The sequence below is a fragment of the Hyaena hyaena genome, unplaced genomic scaffold, assembly GCF_003009895.1.
Source record: "Hyaena hyaena isolate Hyena2069 unplaced genomic scaffold, ASM300989v1 scaffold_210, whole genome shotgun sequence".
In the NCBI taxonomy this organism is placed as follows: domain Eukaryota; kingdom Metazoa; phylum Chordata; class Mammalia; order Carnivora; family Hyaenidae; genus Hyaena; species Hyaena hyaena.
Genome location: NW_024080841.1, coordinates 1630578 through 1657275, shown reverse-complemented (window position 1 = coordinate 1657275; position 26698 = coordinate 1630578). Strand labels below are relative to the sequence as shown.

General features: G+C 40.7%; 1 protein-coding gene across 1 annotated transcript in view; it reads left to right on the top strand.

The window, feature by feature from the left end:
• The first annotated feature begins 11181 nt into the window (after positions 1 to 11181).
• The window catches only part of COL6A5 (collagen type VI alpha 5 chain), a 94498-nt gene continuing 78981 nt past the window's right edge, over positions 11182 to 26698 (top strand). Inside the window, exons 1-4 of the mRNA XM_039242234.1 lie at positions 11182 to 11242; positions 12432 to 13031; positions 18037 to 18669; positions 24523 to 25080. Of these exons, the coding sequence (XP_039098165.1) occupies positions 11182 to 11242; positions 12432 to 13031; positions 18037 to 18669; positions 24523 to 25080 (1852 nt within the window). The remainder of the gene's footprint in view (positions 11243 to 12431; positions 13032 to 18036; positions 18670 to 24522; positions 25081 to 26698) is intronic.

Sequence of the window (26698 nt, the reverse complement as noted above, 5' to 3'; positions counted from 1 at the left end):
AAGCTCTTCCGGGTGTTCCCCTGCCGCTCACCTTCCAGAGCGGAACTTGCCCTTTGCCCGCCTTCTCGCAGCACCAATGCACCCTCTCATAGTTCATTCACGCCTAGTACTCTAAGTGTTCTAGCAGTTTCTCTTTGGTTCATTTTGTAGTCTCAGCTCTTCTTCCAACGTTTTCAACTGCTTGACAGTTCGCATTGCTTTCTAGTGAAAATTAGGGAGCACACAACTGTAAATTGTATGTCAGCATTCTGCAGTAGATTAGCCAATTTATAAGCACATTTAAAAATTGTTAGAAATATATTCTTTCTCATAATATATTTTCTTCAGTGTGGTGTAAAACATGTTTATTAATAGACCCCCAATTATTTTGTCTCTCTGTAAAAATTAAAAAGCCAGAGGTAGGTAAACTTATGTTTAAAATTTAGTGTTTTTCTTATTTGGAAATGATTTAGATATTCAGTGAATATCCACTATTTAGTTTTACTTAGTGTGAACTTTGATATTATTTATATGTATTTAAATTGCTTGCTTTTAACAGTTACGCTTGGATTCGATCTCAAAATTACCATCACCTTAAGTTCTTTTGCTTTTTGACAAATTTTGAAGAAATGCCTCATTTTATTAAAACACCAAATTTAAATTAGCTTTTATTTACCAAAGATTATCCCAGATCATGTGAATTTGAAAAACATTTGGGTATACTGAGAGTATACTTAATTTATATGCATGCTTAATTTTCTTTGAGCCAATTAAGTAGATCTCTTTACAAATTAATTTTGGCAATACCTTTGGAGATAGAAAAAATATCCCATATCTACTCTAGACACACATAACATACAGATAGACACGGAGATCGTATAACTTTTATTTTAAAAACTTCAGCCATAAAAAAAAAAGTTTAGCCGTGTCTCAGGTACAGCGCTCAAAAGTATAGTCAAATCCAGGGGTGCCTGGGTGACTCAGTCGGTTAAGTATCCAACTTCGGCTCACGTCATGATCTCGCTGTTTGTGAGTTCAAGCCCCGCATCTGGCTCTCTGCAGACAGCTCAGAGCCTGGAGCCTGCTTCGTATTCTGTGCTTCCGCCTCTCTCTGCTCCTCCCTTGCTCGTGCTCTGTTTCTCTCTCAAAAATAAATAAACATTAAAAAAAATTTTTTTTTAAATAGTTGAATCCAAATGGTGTTTCTGGTAGATGGACCAAGTTAAGTAAGGTTGGCTCTCAGATGGTTTTTTACTAAAGAGTTTTTATTTGTATGCTGCAGGGACCCTTTCAGAACTGTCTTTGAAGTCATTTTGTCTTTTAGAAGCCTCTGCATACCAAAGAATGAATTCCATTGTCTCTGTGAACTTTGGAATCCTCTCTTTTAAGGGTGCCCCTTAAGATGGACCTATCTAGAACAAAGATTCCCCAGAATGGCCATTGTGATTCTAAATTATTAATAAGTTCATCCATTTTGCCAGAAAGGCACAAGATCCTGGTCCAAGGACCAGGGTGGAATCTTATATTCCGTTTGGATTTCCTAAATCCCAAGGGGCTCTGTTTTCCAACAGCTGTTCTAAAACTTCTAGAATCATGTTGTTTCCCCTGATTTTGAAAAGGATAGGTGATTTACCCATCAACAAACAAAAACAGAAACCAGAAAGCAAACAGAAACAGAAGACAAGTGTGCACAGCACAGCTGGAGAGAGCTCAGAATGCATAGTGGAGCTCAGATTCAGGAGAGACTTACCTCAAGCTCCAGGGTTGGGGAGAAAGCCCTGAGCTCACTGGGCCTGTGGGTACCAACACTTGGTTGCTCACTGGAATTGGATTTGGTGCTGGTCTTCCGTGGATCCCCCTTCTAACTCCATGAAATGACAGAAGTTCAAAACAGCCATTGTAAAACCAATGAATCACTGAAGTGGTAATTAGTAAAAATGTATTGTGCACACACCACAATGAGAGCCTTTGGAAAAAGTTTACAAGCAGGGAGCACTCAAACCAGAACATGGAATGCGTCCCAGGGGTATATTGTTAGAAGGCAGCTTATGTAGTGAGAAAGCAGCCACTGTTTATTCTTCATGGCGATTGGTTACAGTGTTACAGTTTTCAGTGGTTACCTCATACCAGTTTTAAGAAACAGTTGAAGTTTGCTTATCAAGCAAAGAAATGATCCAAGTCAAGTTGGCCTCCCAAAATAAGCTAAACTGAGCTTTGCCTGTGTTACTAAACTGGTTATATTTGCTCAGGGAAACTTCAAGGCTAGACTCCATCTGTCCTTGATTTTAACAAAGCCCAGACTGTGGCCACACCTAAACACGGAGGCCCGCCAGTGGCCCCATCCAGTCACAGACCACAGCCTGAGATTCCACCAGACGGAGAGCAGTTGCAGAGCCTGGCCCACAGCACTGCTCCATCGTGGAATCCAACCCCCACCCCACTCCGGCCCTGCCAGGGAACACAGCCTGTGAACTTACTGGACCAAAGGTGATTACGAGCCCAGTCCGTGGCTCTACAGAAATGGAAATACAACATACTCAAACTTCTGGGATGTTGCAAAGCAATTCTAAGGGGAAATTTTTAGTACTATCAGTGTGTATGTTAAGAAAAAAAGACAGATCTCAGTTAAAGAATCTACCTTTACATCTCAGGAACTAGAAAAAGAAGAAAAACCTAGCCCAAAGTTAGCAGAAAATTTGAAGTTAAAATAGTAAAGATTAGAGCAGAAATAAATGAAATAGAGAATAGGAAAATAATAGAAAAGATTAACAAAGATAGGAGTTGATTCTCTGGAGAGAGACAATTGACAAGAGTTGGAGTTACACTCACCAAGAGAAGAAGAGAGAAAACTCAAATAATGAAATTATAAGTGAAATTATAAATGAAAGAGGAGATATTACGAGTAATACCACAGGAATATAAAGGACACAAGAGACTACTATGAGTTACTATGCCAACAATTGGACAATCTAGAAGAAATGGGTAAATTTCTAGAAACAAAAAAACCTGCCAAGACTGAACCAGGAAGAAATAGCAAATAGACCAAACGGTAAGGATACTGAATCAATAATCAAATACAGAAAAGTGTAGGACCAGATGGCTTCACTGGTGAATTGTACCAAATAGTTAGAGAAGAATTCTCAAACTTTTCTGAAAAGTTGAGGAGGAGAGAACACTCTCTAACTCATTTTATGAGGCTTGCATTCCCCTGATACCAAAGCCAGGTAAAGACCTCACAAGAAAAGAAAACTACAGGCCAATATATCAGATGAATATATATGCAAAATTTGTTCCTTTTAAAAAAGTTTTTATTTAAACTCCAGTTAATTAACATACAGTGTAATATTAATTTGAGGTGTACAATTTAGTGATTCAATACTTACATAGATATAGCACCTGTTGCTCTTCACAAGTGCAAATTCCTTTTTTTAAACTTAAAATATTTTTATTTTATTTTTGAGAGAGAGACAGAGTGCAAGCAGGGGAGGGGCAGAGAAAGAGGGGGGCACGGAGTCCAAAGCAGGTTCCAGGCTCTGAGTTGTCAGCACAGAGCCTGACTTGGGGCATGAACCCACCAACTGTGAGATCATAACCTGAGCCGAAGTCGGTTGCTAAACTAGCTGAGCCACCCAGGAGCCTCCAGCAAGTGCAAAATTCTTAACAAAATACTAGCAAATTAAATTCAACAGCACATTAGAAGAATCATATGCCATGATCAAGTGTGATTCACTCCTGGGCTATAAGGATAGGTTAACATATGCAGATCAGTAAATGTGATACCTCATGTTAGTAGAGTGAAAGATAAAAATCTTATGATCATTTCAATAGCTATAGAAAAGGCATTTGACAAAATTCAACATCCTTTATTGATTAAACAACAAACCTGTTGAGGCACTTGGGTGATTCAGTCGGTTAACTGTCTGACTTCAGCTCAGGTAATGATCTTGTGGTTTGTGAGTTTGAGCCCTGTGTCAGGCTCTGTACTGACAGCTCAGAGCCTGGAGCCTGCTTTGGATTCTATATCTCCCTCCCTCTCTGCCCCTCTCCTGCCTTGTACTCTGTCTCTCTCTCTCTCTCAAAAATAAATAAATATTTTTAAAAATGAATGAATAAATAAATAAATAACCTCTTGACAAACTGGGTAGAATGAACATACATCAACATAATAAAGGCCGTATATGACAAGTATAAAGTACCATGCTCAATGGTGAAAGCTTGAAGCTTTTTCCTCTAAAATCAGGAACAAGACAAGGGGCCCCACTATTATTATCCTTTTCAACATTGTTGGAGTATAGGTAATCAAGAGGACGTGACTGCTAGTTGACTCTAAAGCTGGATCCCAACAGTTGAAATCTCCTCACCCCTACCCCGTCCTTGGTATGTATTCTCTACCTACCATTTGCATAGTAGGAAGTGTCCCAGGACATCGCCTCGAGAGAGTAAGGTATTGTTGAGACCATCTAGACAATATATGTAACTGAACCCAGTTAAGGCCTCTATAGAAACTTTTAAGATTCTGGTGGGTAGCTATGGAGATCTACTTATCTTGTAGCCACCCAAGAAGACTCTCATGAGTAATTTACTTTACTTATTAAACCTACCACCAGCCTGGAGTGCTCTGCCTCTTTGGTTTCTCCTTGCCCTCTGTATACGGGGCCAGTTTGTGAACCGATAGACATAGTACTAGAAGTCCTATTGCCAGGGAAGTCAGACAAGAAAAAGAAATATAGTCATCCAAATCAGAAAAGAAATAAAATTTTCTTTGTTTGCAAATGATATGATCTTATATACAGAAAATCCTAAAGACTCTACCAACAAACTCTTAGAACTAATGAAGAAATTCAGTAAAGTGCAGTATATAAAATAAACATACAAAAAGCAATTGCATTTGTATACACTAACAAGATACTATCAGGAAAAGAAAAGAAAAACAAAAACAATCCCACTTAAATAGTATCAAAAGGTATAAATTATTTAGGAATAAATGTAACCAAGGAAGTCAAAGATCTGTACACTGAAAACTACGAGACATTGGTGAGAGAAACACAAATAAATGGAAAGATATCTGCGTTCATGGATTGGAAGTGTTAATATTGTTAAGATATCTGTACTACCCAAAGCCATCTACAGAGTTAATGCAATCTCTATCAAGAGTCTGATGTCATTTTTCACAGAAATATTTAAAAAATCCTAAAATTCATATGGAATAGCAAAAGACCCCAAATTATCAAAACAATCCCAAGAAAGAACAAAGCTGAAGGTGTTATATTTCCTGATTTCAAACTATGCTGGAAAGCTATAATAATCAAAACAGTATGGTACTGACATAAAAATAGAAACTTAGATCAATGGAACAAACCCTAGAAGTAAACTCATTCATATATGGTCAATTAACTTATGACACGGGAGCCAAGAATATTCAGTGGTAAAAAAGACAAAAATGGTATTGGAAAATAGAACATCCATGTACAAAAGAATGAAACTGGACCCCTATCATATACCACTCACAAAAATTAACTCCAAATGGATTAAGGCCTTAAAAATATAAGACCCCAAATCATAAAACTTTCAGAAGAGAGCAAAGGGGAAAAACCTCCTTGACACTGTTCTTGGCAATGATTTTTTAAAAATATTTCATCACAAGCTCAGGCAATGGAAGCAAAAATAAACAAGCAGGGATACATCAAACTAAGAAAACTTTTCTGTACAGCAAAAGAAATGGTCAACAAAATGAAACGGCAACCCATGGAATGGGAGACAATATTTGCAAACCTATCTGATAAGGAGTTAATATCCAAAAAATACAAGGTACTCACACAACCCGATCGCCTCCTAGAAAACAAACTCGCAAATAATCCAGTTAAAAAATGGACAAAGGACTTCAAATGACATTTTTTTCCAAAGAAGATATGCAAATGGCCAACAGGTGCATGAATAAATGCTTGGCATCACTAATTATCTGGGAAATACAAATAGAAACCACACTTCATATTTGTTAGAATGGCTATTACCCAAAAGACAAAAGATAACAAATATTGGTGAGAATGTAGAGAAAGAACTTCTATGCACTGTGTGAATATAAATTGGTGCAGCCACTATGGAAAAGAATATGGAGGTTCCTCAAAAAATTAAAAAAGAATTACTATATGGTCCAGTAATTCCACTCTAGGTATATATCCAAAGGAAATTAAATCACTGTTTCAAAGAGGTATCTGCATCTTGATGTTCATTGAAGCATTGTTTACAGTATCCAAGACATGTAAACAACCTGTCATTGACACATAAATGGACAAAGAAATGGACACACACACGTGCACATGCACACACACACAGGAATATTATTTAGCCATAAAAGAAGGAAATCCTCTTATTTGAGGGCATTACAATAAATGAAATAAGTCAGATGGAGAATGCAAATGTTGAACAATCTCACTTATATGTGGAATCTAAAATAACCAAATTTATAGAAGCAGATTAGAGTATAGGTTTCTGGGGAGACAGGGGCAGGAATGTGTGAAGGTAGTCAGTCAAAGGATACATACTTCCAGGTATAAGATGAATAAATTGGGGGGATGACTATATTTATAGTTCCATTAACTATAGTACAGTATGGTTACTACAGTTAACAATACTGTACTACATACTTTAAACTTGTCAAGAATGTAGATCTTTAGTGTTATCAACACACACACACACACACACACACACACACACACACGCATACAAGGGTAAGTATGTGAGGTGATGTATTTGTTAACTAACCTTAATGTTGTAATCATTTTGTAATGCATACATGTATCAAATTACCAGTTGTATACCTTAAACTTACTCAATGTAATTTGTCAATTATATCTTAGTTGGGAAAAAAGTCAATAAATTGAAAATTATGGAACATGCTGTTTGGGGGGTAGGTATTGGAATATTATTTGAAATACTCAATAGATAGCAGTTTGGCAATATTCATAAAATCTTAAAGCATACTTTTGACCTAGTAATACTACCTCTACAAAATTAATCTATAGATATATGCACGTACTTGTGAAATGGTGTATATGCAAAGTTACAATATTTATTTACAGGCTTTATTAAGTGCCTACTATGTGCCAGCAGCTGGAGATACAATGATGAAGAAAACAGACAAAAATCTCCATTCTCGGGGCGCTTGGGTGGCTTAGTTGGTTAAGTATCCGACTTTCGCTTAGGTCATGATCTCGCGGTTTGTGGGTTCGAGCCCCGCGTCGGGCTCTGTGCTGACTGCCAGCTCAGAGCCTGGAGGCTATTTCAGAGTCTGTGTCTCCCTCTCTCTCTGACCCTCCCCTGCTCACGCTGTCTCTCTCTCTCTCTCTCCTAGAAAAAAAAATATTAAAAAAAATCTCCATTCTCTTAGAATTTAATCCCAACAGTAGGGAAAGACAATAAGAATAAATGAGTAAGACATGCTTGCCTTACATCACTTGCTGCTGCCCCAGTGTTTTGGTGCCAAGACCTGCAGAGTGGAATCTGAGCTGGAAGGGAACTAGAGTAGAGCCAAGCCAAGGGATAGGCTGGAGTGGAACTTCACCTGCATGGCACCTAGGATATCTTTTTTTTTTTTAAATGTTTTATTTATTTCTAGGAGAGAGAGAGAGAGACAGCGTGAGCAGGGGAGGGTCAGAGAGAGAGGGAGTCGCAGACTGAAACAGGCTCCAGGCTCCAAGCTGGCAGTCAGCACAGAGCCCGACGCGGGGCTCGAACCCACGAACCGCGAGATCATGACCCAAGCGAAAGTCGGACGCTTAACCGACTAAGCCACCCAGGCGCCCCTACCTAGGGTATCTTCTTTGAGGCTCTAGCACCAGAGGCAAAAAGGGCAAGTAAGTCAAGCCCAGGTTTGATTCAGGATATATCCTGAGAAAGGATATATACATAGTTCTGAACAATTTATTAACTCCTGAATCATAAATGGCTGTTTAGAGGGGCCTTCCTTTCATCTCAGAGTTCTTGTAATTTCATATTCTTAAAGAACATTACTGAAAATATGGGGTAAGGAGTTAAAAATTCTCTCCTCCATAGACAGTCTATATTAATTGATTGAAAGAGTTAGCATCATTAAGATGACAATACTGCACAGATTTATCTACATGTTCAATGCAATCTCTATCAAAATTCTAGCTGCCATTTTTGCATAAATTGACAAGATGATCCTAAAAGTCATTTAGAAACACAGGAGGCCCAGAACAGCCAAAACAGCCTTGAAAATGAACAAAGTGACAGAACTTAAATTTCCTGACTTCAAAACTTCCTACAAAAGCAGAATAGCCAAGACTGTGTGGTACTGGCATAAGAATAGAAATATGAATGAAGTGGAATTGAGAGTCCAAAATTAAGCTCATATACTTACGGTAAATTTGTTTTTGATATGCATGTCAAGAAAATTCAGTGGTGAAAGGAACATCCTTTTTTTTTTAATTTTTTTTAATGTTTTATTTATTTCTAGGAGAGAGAGAGAGAGACAGCGTGAGCAGGGGAGGGTCAGAGAGAGAGGGAGTCACAGACTGAAACAAGCTCCAGGCTCTGAGCTGGCAGTCAGCACAGAGCCCAACGCGGGGCTCGAACCCAAGAACCGCGAGATCATGACCTAAGCGAAAGTCAGATGCTTAACCGACTAAGCCACCCAGGCGCCCCTAAAGGAACGTCCTTTTAACAAATGGTGCTATGACAACTGAATATCTACGTAGAGAATAGCATTGTATTCATACCTCATACCACATACACAGTTAACTCAAACTGGATTGAAGACCTACACATAAAAGCTAAAACTATAAAACTCTTAGAAGAGAACATCAGAGTAAATCGTCATGACTGTGGAGTAGGTAATGGTGATTTTACTATGACACCAAAAGCACTAGCAACAAAGAAAAAAAATAGATAAATTGGACTTAATCAACTTTAAAATTACTTGTGCCATGGGGCGCCTGGGTGGCTTAGTTGGTTAAGTGTCCGACTTCGGTTCATGTCATGATCTCATAGGTCATGAGTTCAAGCCCTGCATTGGGCTCTGTGCTGACAGCTCAGAGCCTGAAGCCTGCTCTGGATTCTGTGTGTTTCTCTCTCTGCCCCTCCCTGCTCACATTCTGTCCTCTCTCTCCCTCTCAAAAATAAACATTAAAAAACAAAGCAAAAAAAAAAAAAGGAAAGAAAATTACTTGTGCCTTAAAGACACCCTTAAGAAAGTGAAAATACAACTCACAGAATGGGAGGAACATATGTGCAAATCATATATCTGTTAACTCTCTAGTATCCAGTATATATAATGAACTCTTATTACACACTAATAAAAAAGTTAAAAATGGGCAGAGTGAATAGGTATTTCTCTAAAGAAGATATACAGATGATCAATAAGTAAATGAAAAGATGCTCAACATTATCATTAGGGAAATGCAAATCAAAACCACAGTAAGTTGCCCATTCACACCCACTAGAATGGCTATAATAATAATAAAAAAGGCAGAAAATAACAAGTGTTGGTGAGAATGTAGAGAAATTGGAACCTTTATTTATTACTGGTGGTAATGAAAAATGATGCAACTACTTTGTAAAACAGTTTGGCAGTTTCTCAAAATGTGAAACATAGAGTTACCAAAATACCCAAAATTCCACTTCAAGAAATCTATTCAAAGTATCTCCTCAAGAAATGAAAACATATATTCATACAAAAACTTGTACACAAATGTTCGTATCAACAATATTCACAGTAGCCGAAAAGTAGAAACACCTCAAGTATCCATCAACAGAGGAATAGATTTTTTAAATGTTGTATATTCATACAACAGAATCTTAGCCATAAAAAAAGACTAAAACACAGGTACATGTCACAATATAGGTAAACCTTGAAAACATGTTAAGTGAAAGTTTCCAAACACAGAAGTCCATATATTCTATGATTGACTTATATTAATATCAAGAACAGGCAAATCTATAGAGAAGAAAGTTGATCACTGTTTGCCAGGGTCAGTGAAAAGGGAAGAATGGAGAGTAACTACAAATTGCATGGGTTTCTTTTGGGGGATCATGAAAATGTTCTGAAATTAGTGATGATGGATACAAATTCTGTCTTATACCAAAACATAATGAATTGAACACTTTAAAGGGGTAAATCTTATGGAAATTGTATCTCAATACTAAAATTAATGAATAAGTAAACTATATGGTATGTTAGAGTATGATGAATACAGATTTAAAAGTCAATGTTGACATGATTCAGCCACTAACTACTAGGGAGCTTCACTGTGGCCATCCTTAACAAAATAAAGGTTTAGTCTAAATGATTTGTCAGTTCTCTTTCAAATCTAGCTTCCAATGATTCTCAGTTTTCCTTCATTGTCAGCAATTTCAAAAGAACTGCTGGGAAAGTCAACTCTAGGAAAAAAAAAAAACCAGCCCTTATACCTTTGGTATTTCATTTAAGGCAGCTCTATTTTTGCATATCAGTCATTTGATCTCTTTTCATCAGTATAAAGAACAACTCTGAATTGGCAGAATTTGTAAAAGATTGTAATTTCTTCCCCTGATGATTTCTGGCTGATTGTGAGCTTCCTGGAGAGGAGCGTTGAGGTTAAAATAATTTGCAAAACTGAGTATCTCTGTAAATGAGAACTGTTTTCACAAGGGTTCCATGAAGAAACAGACATGGGTAGCTGTTGGCTTTTTTAAGCCAAGTTGCAAACATATATAATCATCATTGTTGACATAAAGATAGAGGGTAAAGAATATGTGATTTGTGAGGACATAGACTTCATACAAGGCATATGGTGGTTAAGAGCTTGGGCTCTGCAGTCACCTTGTCTGGGTTAGGAGCTTGGATCCACCACTTACCAAGCCTCTCTGTGCCTGTTTCCTCATCTGTCACATAGTCATAGTATTTGTCCCTCCCCTTAGGACTGTTGTGGAGATTAAATTTGATGATATGCATACATCACCGAGAAAAGTATCTAAGCCATGATGAGGACTCAGCAAATGTTAGCATTCTTTATTTTCAATAAATACTCCACATGCTTAATGAGTGTTTTAAACACACCTGGCATTACTTGACAAGTACTTGTTTATAGTGAATTGTGTCCTAACCCAGATTTGCCAGTAGTTATTTCTTGTTCTACAGTGAGATTTTTCATATTGTAAATAACATCTTTTACAGAATAAAAGCAAGAAATCTTCACTAACAAAATGAAGATCCTGCTACTCGTATTAATCCTTTGGACTGAAACATTGGCAGATCAGAGTCCAGGTATCAGTACATTTTATATTTATTGTCATTTAGGAAAAATAGACATTTTTATGCCTTCACAAACATTTATTTTATTACATAAAAACTAATTATTTATTTACTAAAAAAATAAAAGTAGACGGCATTGAGTTGTAGCTGGGGGTATGCAATATCAAGCATACTTAATCTCTCAAAGTTGACAGAGGCCCATGGGCAAAAGGCATGAATTATGCTACACCTGGCTAGAAGAATTTTAATTATTCAGTGGTTTACTTAGGTCCCCGGTGTTCTACATCTCTAGGAATAGAGCCAATGCATTTGTTTTGTAGGTCAGTCTGCATCCTAGGATTTCTTGACAATTTTCCAAGTTACTTTGAGAGAGAGAACAATTGTTAGGCATTTACTGGCACATCACACATTTCCAGCGTGGAGGTGGCTAGCCATGACTGCTTAAGTAGATGCTGGTGGCACCGCTCGTCGCCCAGGCTCTCTTTATCAGGCTGGTACCCCCCCCCCCCTTCCCTGGCCCAGCTGCTGTGAATATTGCCTGTACGGCTCACAGACATGGCCCACTTTCTCAGGAGAACTGCTCTTGGCTTTCCTAGAGTCAGCTCATGCAGATTTCCCCCTAGCCCTCCTCTTCTTCCCTGTGATTCCTGGGGGCGGTCTGCAGCCAGTGACTGACTAAGAGAAGAATGTAGGAGACTGGCCCTCTTACGTCAGAGAGCCACATGCTTCCGCGTCCTCAGATCAGGCAAACATCTGGCTTTGCTCCTCTCCTGCGTCCCCTCAATCAAGCCCCTCCCCCAACCCCTGTCTCCCATCATCTCCTAAACCCTCCAACTCTAAGACACCTGCTACTTGATACGGTTTGTAAAAGTTCCTCTCAGTCCACAGACCACTTTGGGGGCTTTCTTGGTGTTTTTCTTTAGTATAATATCAGAGTTTGGAGATCTACAACCAAAACAGAAAAAGATGTCTCCAGCATAGAGTTGAGAAACAAAAAACGTATTGCTAAACTTACTAAAAGTCCTATTGTTGGGTATTTTCACAAAAATATCGTTTCATCTATTTGACCTCCAGAAGACACTTCCCTTGGGATTCGGAGTTACTCATAACCTAGGACATAGTCTCAAATGAGTCCTGGGGTCTAAGATGTAAAGGCTGAACCATCACCTTGTTTAGCTTTGTTGCGATTTTATTTTCATAGAGCCAGGCCCTGAGTATGCAGATGTCGTGTTTCTGGTGGACAGCTCTGATCACCTGGGCACCAAGGCCTTCCCTCTGGTGAAAACGTTCATCACCAAGATGATCAGCAGCCTCCCCATAGAGGCGCACAAGCACCACGTGGGCCTGGCTCAGTACAGCGACCAGCTGCACAGTGCGTTCCAGCTGAGCGCCTTCAGGAGCAGGAACCCCATGCTGAACCACCTCAAGAAGAACTTCGCCTTCATCGGCGGCTCCCTGCGGATAGGAAACGCTCTCCGGGAGGCTCACAGGACCTTCTTCTCCCCGCAGGCCGGGGGGAGGGACAAGAAGCAGTTTCCCCCGATTCTGGTGGTTCTGGCCTCGTCGGCGTCCGAGGACGACGTGGAAGAGGCCTCCAAGGCGCTGCGGGCAGACGGGGTGAGAATCATCTCCGTGGGGGTGCAGGAAGCTTCTGAGGAGGAGCTGAAGGCCATGGCGACGGATCAGTTTCATTTCAACCTTCGGTCTGTCAGGGACCTGGGCGCGTTTTCCCAGAACATGACGCAGATCATCAAGGAAGCGACCCAGTACAGGGACGGAGCGGCAGATGCTGATATAAAAGGTGAGGAGGCCCTGGGTTGAGAAGGCAGCTGCTCCCGCATGCCTGCGGATCGGCATGTGACCCCCTCATCTCCTGCAACTCGCATCCTGGTTTCTGTGATGGGCCACACTGAGGTACAAGGCATTTCTCCACGTCACCGTCAGTCCCTCCTGCTGTGTTTGCATTTCCTCTGCCGCCTCCCCTCACACCCCTTTGTCTTCCTACAGGCTAGAATGACTCCTGGCATCATTTCAATCTCATCCCTATAGTCGTATTCTGTATCATGTCGGAAGGCTACCCTTTCAAATTTCTTTCAGTGTCTGAGAGTTTCCCTGCCGTGCTTGATGACAGAAGCACTTCCCATGGCGAATAATCACTCGTGTCTGTGTCGGTCCCCTCCACTAACGAACTGGCCGCCCTTTGAGGGCAGAACTGGGAACTTGTATTTGTCTCTGTATTCTTTCGGTCTACACAGTGCCTGACAATGATTTCTATTAGTAGTATTCTATGAGTATCCTAGTATTCTGTTCTTAGTATTCTAGTATCCTACTCTTAGTTTTCTATTAGTAGTGCACAATTCTGTTTCTTAACAAGGGAATAAGTGAACGTCTTCCAGAAAAAGAAATAAGTTCTGTGCCTGTTCTTTTGGCTCTCACGGCCCTGGCACAGTGTGAGGCACACCGTAAATATTCCAGAAATGCCTGTTAGCTTATATATAGCGACACTAAATGGGAGCAGAAACTCTAGAATGAGACCAGGCAGACAATAGATACCCTCAGTTGTAGTGCCTTCAGCCCTACATCTGCTGTGTTGGCTCATTCCCTCTCGCACTATTTTTTCTCCTTACAAGTAAAATCTCTGCAATGAGTATCAAGGTCTACTAAAGCCAGAAGGTTGACTCACTCCCTCTCTCACTCATGCAGTCATTTTGTGCCCATCTTTTTCACATCTAAAACACACATTTTCCCTCCCACATTTTCACATTTTGGGTAGTAGGATGTGTTTTGCAGTAATGCTTTTTTTTTTTTTAATTTCTGAGAGCTGCCATAAATATTAGTATACCTTACAATAGACTGAATCTTTGAATTGAAGAAATATTGGAAATATTTTGGATGGGCTCACGGGTATGAATGAGACCAATTAATAGCTCAGATTGAGCTGAGTCAGTACCCTTACTTATGTGATTTAACATCTTAGCTATCACATCCCCCAACATAAGATTCTCCCCATCTAGTTTTCTGAGAGCCACCGAGAGTTTCTCATGTGGCAGCACAGACCCCTCCTCTAAGGCTCCATCATCCATTGTTGATTGATGCCTGTTGTGTGCACAGCTGCTTGAGAGCAACAGCTTAGTCATTGCAGCTGGTTTCCCTTGGGGAATGCTGTTTCTCAGGCATTCTCTCTAAGTGCCATCCCCCAGAACCACCAGGGGCCACACCTGCCTTCCTGTCAGCTCCTGGAAATCCCTGCATTTCACACAGAATTGCAGAAGGCCTTCTTTGCATCTGCTTTCATTTTGATCCCCTAGATCAAAAGGAAGAATACTTATGACTGACCCCATGACTTATAATGTCTTGTGTGGAAAATGCCTTATTTGTCAAGTCTTCAGTGAAGATCTCAAAACAGAAGACTCTTGAATACACATAGTTCACTTGGCAGATGATCCCAGACAGCATTAGGAAGGAATGAGTAAAATGAGATAGGAAGCTACCCGTGCAGTGTTGAGGAGCAGGTGGAACCAGCCAGCGCACTCAGTAAGCTCCCAGGGAGCTCCAGGGAGACACACATGTGTGCCGTGCTAATGAGAGACTCCTGCCATTCTCTGCAGAGGAAGGTAGGAAGAATTCCTGGCAAAATGGATTTTCCTGGCTACCTCTGTGCTCAGTTGGTGACGATGGGCCGTTCCAAGCAGGAATGATCTAGTTCTAAGACTCAAGGTAGCCTCCTGGTGTGTTACAAAGTACCCTGAACACAAGGTCAGATGACCCAGATGCTGCCACTAGCTGGCTGTGTGAACTTGGGGAAGTGATGTCATCTCTCTGAGCCTTGCACCAGCATCCTCATTTGTGAGACATGGGGGCTGGGAGGACCTTGAAACTTCCTTTCTGCCCCACTGGTACCGATTCCATGGCTGTAGTGATGGCCTGCTTTTGTATTCGGACCAGTTCAGGCCTTAATAACAAATAGACTCACTGAATAATAGGAAGTTTATTTCCAATGTAACGTTGTAGGGCCAGCTCTCAAGGTGACCAGTTGTTTTTCCTCCATTCGGTTACTTGGATTGGGAGTGGCTCTTCCATCTTCACATATGGCTTCCAAGGTGCCCTGGGGATTGTTATATAGCTGGTGGGTGGGCGAAAACATGAAAGATCACTCATGGGAGGGTCTTGTGGAATAAGCTTATTTTTGCTCATGTTTCATTATCCAGACCTTACTCCTGTGACCAACCTAACGGCAAGTGAGCCTGGGAAGTCAGGTCTAGCTCTATACCCAAGAGGAGGAAATGCCAAGGTTTTAGTGAGTTTTGCAGGGTTCTGCCACAGTTAGTATTGCTTCTGAGACACCAGGGAATCCCTTTCCATCCACTCTCTTGATCTCTCACTCCTCTTGCCTTGCGGAAATAGCAAGGTCTTATGAGTTAGGTTCTTTTATTCAGAGGAGAAACCCTCCTATGACCCTCCACTCTGGGGACCTTGGAGAGCCTTCCACCCTGTAGGTGGCTGTATAGCTTGTGCTCTGCAGGACAGTGGGGCTTTACCACCTTCTCAGAGGGTTCTGTGTGCTGATTATCCTCCAAATGTACTTCACGGAGTTTGCAACAATGAGGTTTTGCTTGACAGGACACTATCATTACCTTTAGAGGTGAAGAGTAAGAACTTCAGAGTCAGTAAGGTCTGAATTCTAACTCTGGCTTGACTACGAAGGGCCTTGAGTAAGTTACTTAACCTCTGAACTTCAGTTTGCTTCCCTATAAGATGAAGATAATAGTACCTGCCTTGATACAGGTGAGATGGCTTGTAATGCATTTGGCACACAGATTACTATTATTAATATCAATAACTATTTGGAAATCAATATAACCTGAGTAGGTAATGCTGGGAGTTTCTTTCAGCCAACTAATTGGGATTATGAGAATTATTTTTATTTTGAGTTCTCACTACGTACTATATCCTGAAGGGATAGAGATAAGTAAGACATGTCTTCTGGCTTCTAGAGCTCACAATCCTAACAGGTAGCTCTTGGCAAGATTGAGATTCTCTCTTGGCTATACTTTCCACAGATGTAGTTCCTTCATCTGTGCCTGGAGTAGGTGTTTTCTATGTTTATGGTGTACTCTCCCTTGGAGTCCAGATTTATACAACCAGCTGCTTGCCTGGCATCTTCAAAAATATCCCAAACTTAGCATGTCTCAAATGGTACTCTTGAATCCCCCTTGTAACTTGTTCTTCCTACTGTCTTCCCTATCTTGGAAAAAAGATTCCATCAATATCCACTCAGTTGTTCATGCCCAAAACCTAGTGTTTTACCGCTTCTTCTTCATTTCTTAACACCAGCATCTGATTTATCATCAAGTCCTCTCTGTTCTACCTCTAATTCATGTATCAAAACTATCCTGTTGCTCCATTTACCTGCTATTATCCTTGTCCAACAAACATTGTCTCTTTCTTGAACTAGGGCAATTGTTTCTTTTTTTTTTAATTTTTTTTAAATGTTTTATTTATTTCTAGGAGAGAGAGAGAGAGACAGCATGAGCAGGGGAGAGTCAGAGAGAAAGGGAGTCACAAACTCTGAAACAGGCTCCAGGCTCTGAGCTGGCAGTCAGCACAGAGCCCGACGCGGGGCTCGAACCCACGAACCGCGAGATCATGACCTAAGCGAAAGTCGGACGCTTAACCGACTAAGCCACCCAGGCGCCCCTAGGGCAATTGTTTCCTAATGGATATCCCTGAATTCATTCTCCACCCCCTCCACAACTGGGGTGATAATTTAAATATTTAAATAAGATCATGTGACTCCCATATGATTTAGGCCCTGCTTCTCTCTGGCCTCATCCATCATTGTTCCCCTCACTCACTGTCACCAGCCACTCTGGGCTTCTTGCTTGTTCCCACCCCCTACTGTTCCTTCTGCCAGAATTCCCCTTCCTTCAGAACATGTGGCTGAATCTTCTCCATTCATATCTCAGCCCAAATGCGATCCTCTTAGAGAGGCCTTCCATGACTTTATATCTCAAGTAAGTTAGTTCTCATCCCACATCCCCAGAATAGTAACTCAGTTGACTTACTTGTTTTATTTCCTTGTGACACTTATTACTGTTTGAAATAATATAATCCAGTTATCTATCCTCCCTGTATAATAGGAGCTTCCTGAGGTCAGAGATATTTCTGCTAACCCATCCCTGCATCCAAGCACTTGAGAGTGGTGGTGGTAATTATGGTAGTAGTCATACTGGTGGTGATGAACATGGAGGTGGTGGTGAACATGGAGGTGATGGTGATAGAGGTCCAGGTGATGGTGGTAGTGGTGATGGTAGTAGTGATGGTGGTTGGTAATTGTTGATAGTGGGAGAGGTAGAGATGGTGGTGGTGGTGATAGTGAAGTGGAGGTAGAGGTATAGGTAGTTGGTGGTGGTAGTTGATGGTGACGGTGATAGTGGAAGCGGATGTGGGGGCATTGGTGTGTGGTGGTGGAGGTGAGAGTGGTAGTGGTCAGTAGTGGTTGGTGGCAGGGTAGCCATACTAGTGGTGTTGGTGGTCATGAAGATCATGGCAGTAGCGGAGGGGTTGATAGAAAAATTGGTAAGAAGCATTTTTCGATAGAAGGAACATAAATGCAAAGACTCTGAAGTCAGGGACCTTGTAATTCTTTTCAGAGTTTTAACTTGTTCATTCAAAGGAAACCATGCTAGCTACCTCTGTCATGACTACCTCCATTTTCACTAATGCCTTTTGACAATCTGTAAAGTGCCTCTGTCACTTTGGGCCAGTGGTTTGTCCTAATCCTCCTATCCTTTCTCTCTCCCTAGTTCCCTTGCCAGTGACCTGTCAGAGAGATTCATTAGCCGACGTCATATTCCTGGTGGATGAGTCAGTGGGCACCAGACAAGACTTAAGGAACCTGCAGAATTTCCTGATGAACATTACTGCCTCCATGGATGTGAGGTACAACTGCACACGCCTTGGTCTTATGAGTTACAGTGATCAAGCTGAGACTATTTCCTCCCTAAAATCAACCACTACCCAGGACGAATTTCAGCAGCAAATCCAGAAGCTTTCTTTCCGGGCTGGGAAGGCCAATGCTGGTGCCGCCATTGGGAAGCTGAGGCTAGAAGCCTTCTCAGAGTCCGCTGGCAGCAGAAGGGCACAGGGAGTGCCTCAGATCGCGGTCTTGGTCACTCACAGACCATTGGCGGATGAGGTGCGTGATGCCGCGCTACAGCTTCGGATGCAGGATGTGACTGTGTTTGGCATGAACATCCAAGGAGCTAACGACACCCAGTTAGAAGAAATAGTGTCTTACCCTCCGAGACAGATGGTTTCCATGCTCAAGTCCTATGCAGACTTGGAAGCTTACAGTAAGAAATTCCAGAAAAAGCTGCAGAATGAAATCTGGTCCCAAATTTCTACTCGTGCTGAGCAACTGGACCTTGACAAAACTGGTATGTTTAAAAAAATACTTTTCTTATTATTAAAGTAACATGAGTAGTGGCCTAAGGCAGGGACAGAAGTGAGAACTGACTGTAATTGGATAAGGGAAACTTAGTAGTTAGGAAAATGTCCTAAGACTAGATTTGGTTGTGGTGGCAAAACTTTACAAGTTTACCAAAAAGCACTAAAAGATTACAATGGATGAATTTTTCAGCGTGAAAATCATACCTCAATAAAATGTAAAAAAAAAAAATGTGTTAATTATAAAATAGTTTAATAGTATTGATGAACATGAAGAAAATAAAATCATCTATAATCCTGTCTTTCAGATAAAAGCATCTTTAACACTTATTTCTCTTGTCATTTAGTTTCTTCTCTTTCTCTACACTATGTACACACAAGCACACTCATGTACATTTTTCCAAGATAGTACAGCATCGTACATGTTGGTGCTATTCAACAGAACTTTTGTGTGATGATGGAAACGTTCTCCATCTGTGATGTGCAGTAAGGCAGTCACTAGCTACACGTGACTGTGAAATGTGGCTCATGTAACTGAAGATCTGAAATTCAAGTTTAATTTAATTTTAATTCATTTTAGTTTTGATAGCCACATGCGGCTGACAGCTGTTGTATCATACAGTGCAGGAATATACAGTTGGGTAACTTGTATCAGTTACAATTATATTTGGGTGTGACTAACAGAAATAAAATATCAGTGATTTAATCAGGATAAAACTGTTTACTCTGTCACAAATAAGTCCTAAGGTAGGTAGACAGAGCTGGTACACCACAGTGTCAGGGACCCTGTGTCTTTCTATATTATTATTATTATTATTTTTTTTGTTGTTGTTGTTGTTGTTGTTGTTATTTTGCTATTTGTGGTTTTTAATTCCCAGGAACATAGTCCAAGATAATTTTTCCAGGCATCACAGTCACATCCAGCAAGCAAGAACGAGAAAAAGAAGGAAGAGGGCAGGCTTCCATCTCCTTTTCTTCAAAGATACTTCCAGAAATTACACACATCATTTATGCTTACATCCCAATAACCAGAACTTAGTCACATGTTACACCTAAATTGTAAAGATGGGAGCTGGAAAATGTAGTTTTTATTTAGGGGCAGTCTAGTACTGGGTAAAAACTTGGGATTGAATTAGTATAGAAGGAGAGAATGATATCAAGGATAACCAGTCTTACCTTCCATGCCCATTCTTCTGTCAACCTTGAGCTTTCATCCACTTCCCTAAATAGTATTTTGCAACATTCTTTTCAGGTTGGGAATAACATTCCATGGCATGAATAGAACATAGCTTGTGTAATGTATCCTAAACCATTGGCCGTAGAGGTCATAACCAGTATTTTGCCCTTCTAAAAGTCTTGGAGGGATCATCCTTCCTCCCATATCTTTATGCACAACCATGAGTATTTTTGCAGTTTTGATATATTCTATTCTTTTCATATTCCATAGTTCTAGTGAAGATACCCTAGTTAAGATGCACTGTGAATCTATTATAGTTTTACTGAGCTCTTTTCAAAGGTACATGCCAACAGGGGTACCTGAGTGGCTCAGTCAGTTAAACGTCCGACTTCGGCTCAGGTCATGATCTCACATTTGTGGGTTCCAGGCCCACGTCAGGCTCTGTGCTGATGGCTCAGAGCCTGGAGCCTACTTTGGGTTCTGTGTCTCCCTCTCTTTCTGCCCTCCCCTGCCCACACTCTGTCTGTCTTTCTCTCTCTCAAAAATAAACATTAAAATAAAAAAGGTACAGGCCAATAGATACTTGACTGACTTTGTGTTTACCTAATTCTGAGATATCTGCTGTCTTCACACATTTCCTTTGCAGATAAAATGGTTCCCAACAATTGGAACTGGAATTTGGCAGCACTCACATGGAAAAGAACTATAATCTGTCAATGATATTAAAGTCTAATTTAAACTCAGACCAGTTTAAAATTGTGAAGATTTAAGAATGCATCCTGGACTAGCCCTGGATTTCCTGTGGCACATATACATAGCAGCAAGAAACAAGTCCTCTCTTACCTCCTGAGTGACACATGGGGAAGCTCCTCAGAGTGGTAGTCACTTTGGTCTAGTAGGAACTATTGGGGCATAGGAGGGATGTGTAGTGTGGCCTCTTAGAGAGTTTGCAGTGATATGGTCACATTTATTTTCATTATAGAAATTCTAAATGTGTGTGCTGGGGTGACTCAGTTAAATGTCTGACTTTGGCTCAGGTCATGAGCTCATGGTTTGTGGATTTGAGCCCTATGTCAGCCTACGTCGGGCTCTGTCCTGACAGCTCAGATCCCAGAAACTGTTTTGGATTCTGTGTCTCCCTCCCTCTCTGCCCTTCCCCTGCTTGTATATGTTCTCTCTCTCTCTCTCTTTCTCTCTCTCTCTCTCTCAAAAATAAAAAATAAACATAGAAAAATAAAAAAAGAAATTCTAAATGGGAAGGTATGGGACCAAGGCTAAGGGCGAGGACCATCCAAGGGAATATCTATCCTCCATAAGGCCTCCAGTAGATGGCTTCTTATTAATTCAGTGGCTCTCAAATACTGGTACCTGACTTAGGCTGGGCTCCTCAGAAGTAGATGCCAGATAAGGATTCATGTGAAATTGACAGATTTTGATAGATTAGAAAATAGACCCAGGGAAAACTGGGGATTGGTAGGAAAGTGAGTATTGGGACCAGAAGGGGAAGGATGATAAGCCAGGTTCCTGGGAGGTTCATTTCCACAGGGCCGTTTTAGAGACAATGTGGGTTAAACCTTAGAATTGCCCCAGTCAGGGGGCAGTGTAGCTAGAGAGTTTATATTCCAGCCCAGGGGAGAATGTGAATTTCCAGACATTTCTTCAAGCCCCAGGCAACAGGGTTCCAGTAACCTGAGAGCAACCCACCCACAAACAGTCGTAGGTCCTAGCCGTTCGAGTGAAAGCACAGGGAGCCAGTGGGCACAAATATGATGAAGGGCTTGAGAGGATACAGGCTAAGCACCAATAGCATCTGCTGTAAACTTACCAGAGTTTCCTGGGGAGTTTATTACTAATTCATTGGCCCAAACCCTATCGGAAACGTAATGAATCAGTCTCAGAGCAGGACCTGGGCACTTGCATTTTAGTAAGCTTCCCTATGAACTCCTGTTAGCAATGTTTAAGAACCTTGACTTTCATGAATTTGCCATGATCTGGAGTGTGGTGGCCAGCTCTGTAGTTTCAGAACAGTAAAACACAGAGAATCAATCTATATTGACTTAGTTACTGTGTCCACCACATCTGTCACATAGTAGGGATCCAGTGTTTTAAATCAAATTTCATTAAATCAAGGAGACACATTAACCAAACCAAGAGACTGATGTATAGAGAAAGAGTGACAGTTATATTTGTGATGAGGATTATTGATGCCCAGGGGGCTGGACATTCATGTCTTCTGAGAAGTGCATTCTCTCCCAATAGCCTTGCCTACTGAGAACCTAACTGAAACCAAAAGATTGCTGGAGGTTGTGAAATCAGAGCAATGGAATTGGTTTAATGATTAAAATGTCTAGTAGTATTCAACTGGGTAGATGACTCTATTTTAAAGTCAAATATCCAGGGTTGTCTAGGTACTCAGTTGGTTAAGCATCCAACTTAGGTTCACGTCATGATCTCATGGTTTGTGGGTTTAAACCCCTGTGTTGGGCTCTGTGCTGACAGCTCAGACCCTGGAACCTGTTTTGGATTCTGTGTCTCCCTCTCTCTCTGCGTATCCCTGCTCACACTCTGTCTCTCTCTCTCTCTCAAAAATAAATAAACATGAAAAAAAGAATAAAATAAAATATTAAAAAAATAAAGTCAAATATATAGATTTCTCTCTCTATGTCTCTGTATAACTGTACAGGTCGGGCCTTGGGCCCGGAGACACATTTTTGTTCAACATTGTCCAGTCAGATGTTTTGTGATGATGACAGTATTCTGTATTTACACTTTTGGATATGATAGCCTCTAGCCATCTGGGGCTGTTAATCACTTGAAATATAGCTAGTGCAACTAAAGATCTGATTTTTGAATTTTATTTAATTTTAAGTAGTTTCAGTTTACCTTTTAATAGTAATATCTGCCTAGTGACTAGTGTATCAGACATCACAGTTCTGTGTGGGTTGGGTGGGCATTGCCTTGATTACCCACTGTCACTCATTGTTTTTTTCTCCTTCATTGCTGACCACTACTATCTTTCTTCTGAAAAACACCTGATTCTTACTCATTAGGTATATACAAATCTATCTTTATTGCTATCAAGTTTTACTGGCCTGGGATCAACCCTGTCTTTTGCAGGTAACTGCTTATCTTTGCCCTAATATTTTATATGTTGATTTCATAGTTTAATTCTCAGGTCCAAACTTACTTCCAGTAGTCCTGATCTCTTAAGGACTGACTCCCCATAGCCTAAAGTAGTGTCAATTGCTATAAATAGCCAAAAAGCTGTCAATAAAGAAAATATTTCTGAAATAGCTAAATAGTCTTGTATTTTAAGGATATGTTCACACACTCAACCAGATAACTCCATAAATAACCTACATTTTAAAATATTGCTCTTTCTCCTACCCAATTTGAATGAGCAGTCGATTGAGTTGTAAATAGACTATTAGTAAAGTTAAAGCATGTTTTCATAGAACCTATTCAAGAAAGGAACATTGAGTTTCTTTCTTTATTTGAAGTCTATTTTTGAGAGAGAGAGTGTGTGTGCATATGAGCAGGGAAGGGAAAGACGGCAGAGAGAGAGAGAGAGAGAGAGAGAGGGAGACAGGAGCTCCGTGCTAATAGCAGAGAGACTGATGCAGGGCTCGAACCCACAAACCGTGAGATCATGACCTGAACCGAAGTCCGATGCTCACCCAGAGTTCTTTTATTTAAAAATTTTTGTTGAAATCTTGTGAGGTACCAGGCATACTGGGTAGAAGCAGAGAAGTCAACAGTCTCTGCCCTCAAAGCGCTGACACTCTGGCAGGGAGCAGTCTGTGCTCATGAACAAATGAATAAGATAACTTCAAAAATATGGCTATCATAAAGAAAATAAAGAGGGTAATGGGATAGATGATGACTCAGGTGCTTTAGCTAAAGGGAAAGAGAAGGCTTTTTTGAAGAACTGACATTTGAGTTGGTATATCCATGATGAGATAAGAAGGAATCAGCTATTTGTATGTTGAAGGAGAAGAATATTCCAGGAAGAGAGAGGAGGGCAAATGCAAAAGCCCTAGAGGGACATTCAGAGTACAGAAAGCAGGCTGGCGTGGTTGGAGCACAGTGAGAAAGATGAAGAATTGCTCGAACTAGGGTCTGAGAGAAACGTAGGGAGAAAGGTCAGGCCGGTTTTATATTTTTAAATTCTAAATGCAATGATAAACCATATAAGTAGAAGAGTAATATGATCTGGCTCTAGTTTTAAATATAGTGTTCTAGTTGCTCTGGGGGAAAAGAGGTTATTGAGGAAGTAAGATTAGCAGGTCATCTCCTCCATTGCATTTTTCAGGAAATGATAAGGCATAAACTTTCTGTAAAGGCAGGTGTCAGTACTACACCAACAATTTAACGTACACCCTGGAGACTTGGAAATCTGGTCCTTCCTTTTAGTTAACTGGCAGTGTGACCTTAGACAAAGTCTTGGGTGTCACTCTTTCCATTTCCCACCAAGTTGTTGTGAATTTCAAAGGAGAACATGGGCATGAACAGGCTCAATGTAGCAGACAGTCTCCGTGAAAATAATGAAAAGTTCTCCTTCTCCAGAGCCTTCATAGCCTCCCGTTCCTCTACAAACCCTCTGGCAAACTTCTCTCCAGATTTTCTTTAATTAACAAAGAATGTATTTTCCCATTTTTTTTTCCAGGCTGTGCGGATACAAAAGAGGCTGATATCTATTTCCTCATTGATGGCTCATCCAGCATAAATAGAGAGGAGTTTGAGCAGATGAAGGAATTTATTTTGGCAGTGATAGAAATGTTCAGCATTGGCCCAGACAAAGTCCAAGTTGGAGCTGTACAGTATTCAGATAAGTTAAAAGTGGAGTTTCACATCAATGACAATTCTAATGATGTGGATTTAAGAAAGGCTGTTTTGAACATTAAGCAACTCACAGGAAACACTGATACTGGGAAAGCCCTGGATTTCATGCTACAAGTAATAGAGGAAAGGAAGCATAGGACAAGCAAGGTTCCCTGTTACCTCATTGTGCTGACTGATGGGAAGTCTAGGGATAATGTCCTGGAGCCTGCTAAGAGATTAAGGGATGCACAGATCACCATTCATGCAGTTGGCATTGGAGACGCTAACAAAGAAGAACTCCAACAAATTGCTGGGGAAGAAGAAAGGGTTAACTTTGGGCAGAACTTTGATTCTTTAAAGAAAATAAAAAATGAAGTTGTTCGCAGAATCTGCACTGAAAAAGGTGAGCAAAACAAAAAAGGCTTTATTCTCTGCACATCATGAGGGTGCTTACTGAGGACTAATAGCCGGGCTGAGACAGGAAATTATGTGACCAGTTGACTGGCTAACATTTTGCTAACTTCCTTTCTCATCACAGAGGGATTCAACCCCTTTTTTTAAACTACTTGCCAAGATTGGAGAATCCCACCATAGAGGGATGCCCTGAGACCATCTTGAAAGTCATAAGTAGGAAGGTTGCTAAGAATATCGTGGCCTTGACAAAGCCCACCAGTACGGCATGCAAGAGTGTGTGTATGTTTGTGTGTGCGTGTGTGCATGTGCACTAATTGAAGCAGATGAGCACATGGATAGAAAACGGGCTCTTGCTTTAGGTAGGTTAGGACCCAACTCCCTTTCCTACTTGACCTTCAAACTTCCTCATCTATAAAGTGAGGGTAACACCTCCATCCTAGGATCCTTCTAGGTTTAGCATAATAAATATCAACCATCGTTCCTCTATTATGAATGTTTATCTAGTATACACTTAATAGTTGTTTATTTTTATTTGTAACAGAAACATATATTTGCATTTTTGTTCAGACTAAAAATTGCATAAATGAAGTTAGGAAGAACAATTTGCAAATACCTGTACCTGGTGGTGATTTCTCTTATTAGTAGCAGTGACTTACTAGTTGAAGACAATATATGTTGATTGCTAGTATTAGCACATTCTTACTGGTTAAGATAAAGGATACTGGAGTCAGTGAGGTAAAGTTCAAACCCCAGTTTTATTTGCTGTAGACCTTACACAGTTTACTTACTATCTATCTGCCTTAATCCCTGAGTGTAGGCCTAGTTTTAAGGTGAACCTTGAAGGTGATAATGCATGTGGGACACTTAGAAAAATGCATGTGGGCACATAGTAAGTGCTACATAAAAATTAGCTACTGCACAAGTTGGCTAAGGTCACTGCTGAGAAAAAGAGAAGAATTTTCATTTATTTGAACTTACAAAAGTGAACATTTTGGAATGTTCTCAGTCACTAAAATCAAAAGATAAAAAAATACATGGAGCTCAGAGCAAAATCCTAATCCCAATATTGTTCATGGTTCTCCCCGTTATGGACAGTAATAGACTTGGGTCTTCAGGATGCTCTAGAAAGAGTACAAAAGTAAAAAGTTCCCTAGTGTTCCCTGGGGATGACACAAAGAAAAGTAAAAGAGTTCCCGGAAAATAGATTGTATCTCATCCTTCCAAGGGAGACAGTCCTGGGCCAGTCCAAGGAGGTACAGCACATCTCCTGTAGGTCAGAGGCTTGCACTTGACCTGAACACTGGCGCACCTGAAAGAGGAGACAAGCTGTGGACAAGGAGATGGTCCATAAGATGGTCAACAGAGAGAGGCAGGAAAACTAAGGAACCAAAGCCTACGGGCCTGGGAAAACACTGACTGGTTTCAGGGCAGATGCAGATGGAGTGAGACACAGTGTGCCTTTTGCTTAGGGGACAAGATAAGAGGCCGTAACAAAAAGACCCCAAACTACACAGCACAGTATATTATTTCTCTCTTGCATAACAGTCCAGGGTAAGGAGTGTGCAGATTTAGTGAAGAGGCTCTTCCACACTCAACACATAGCTCCC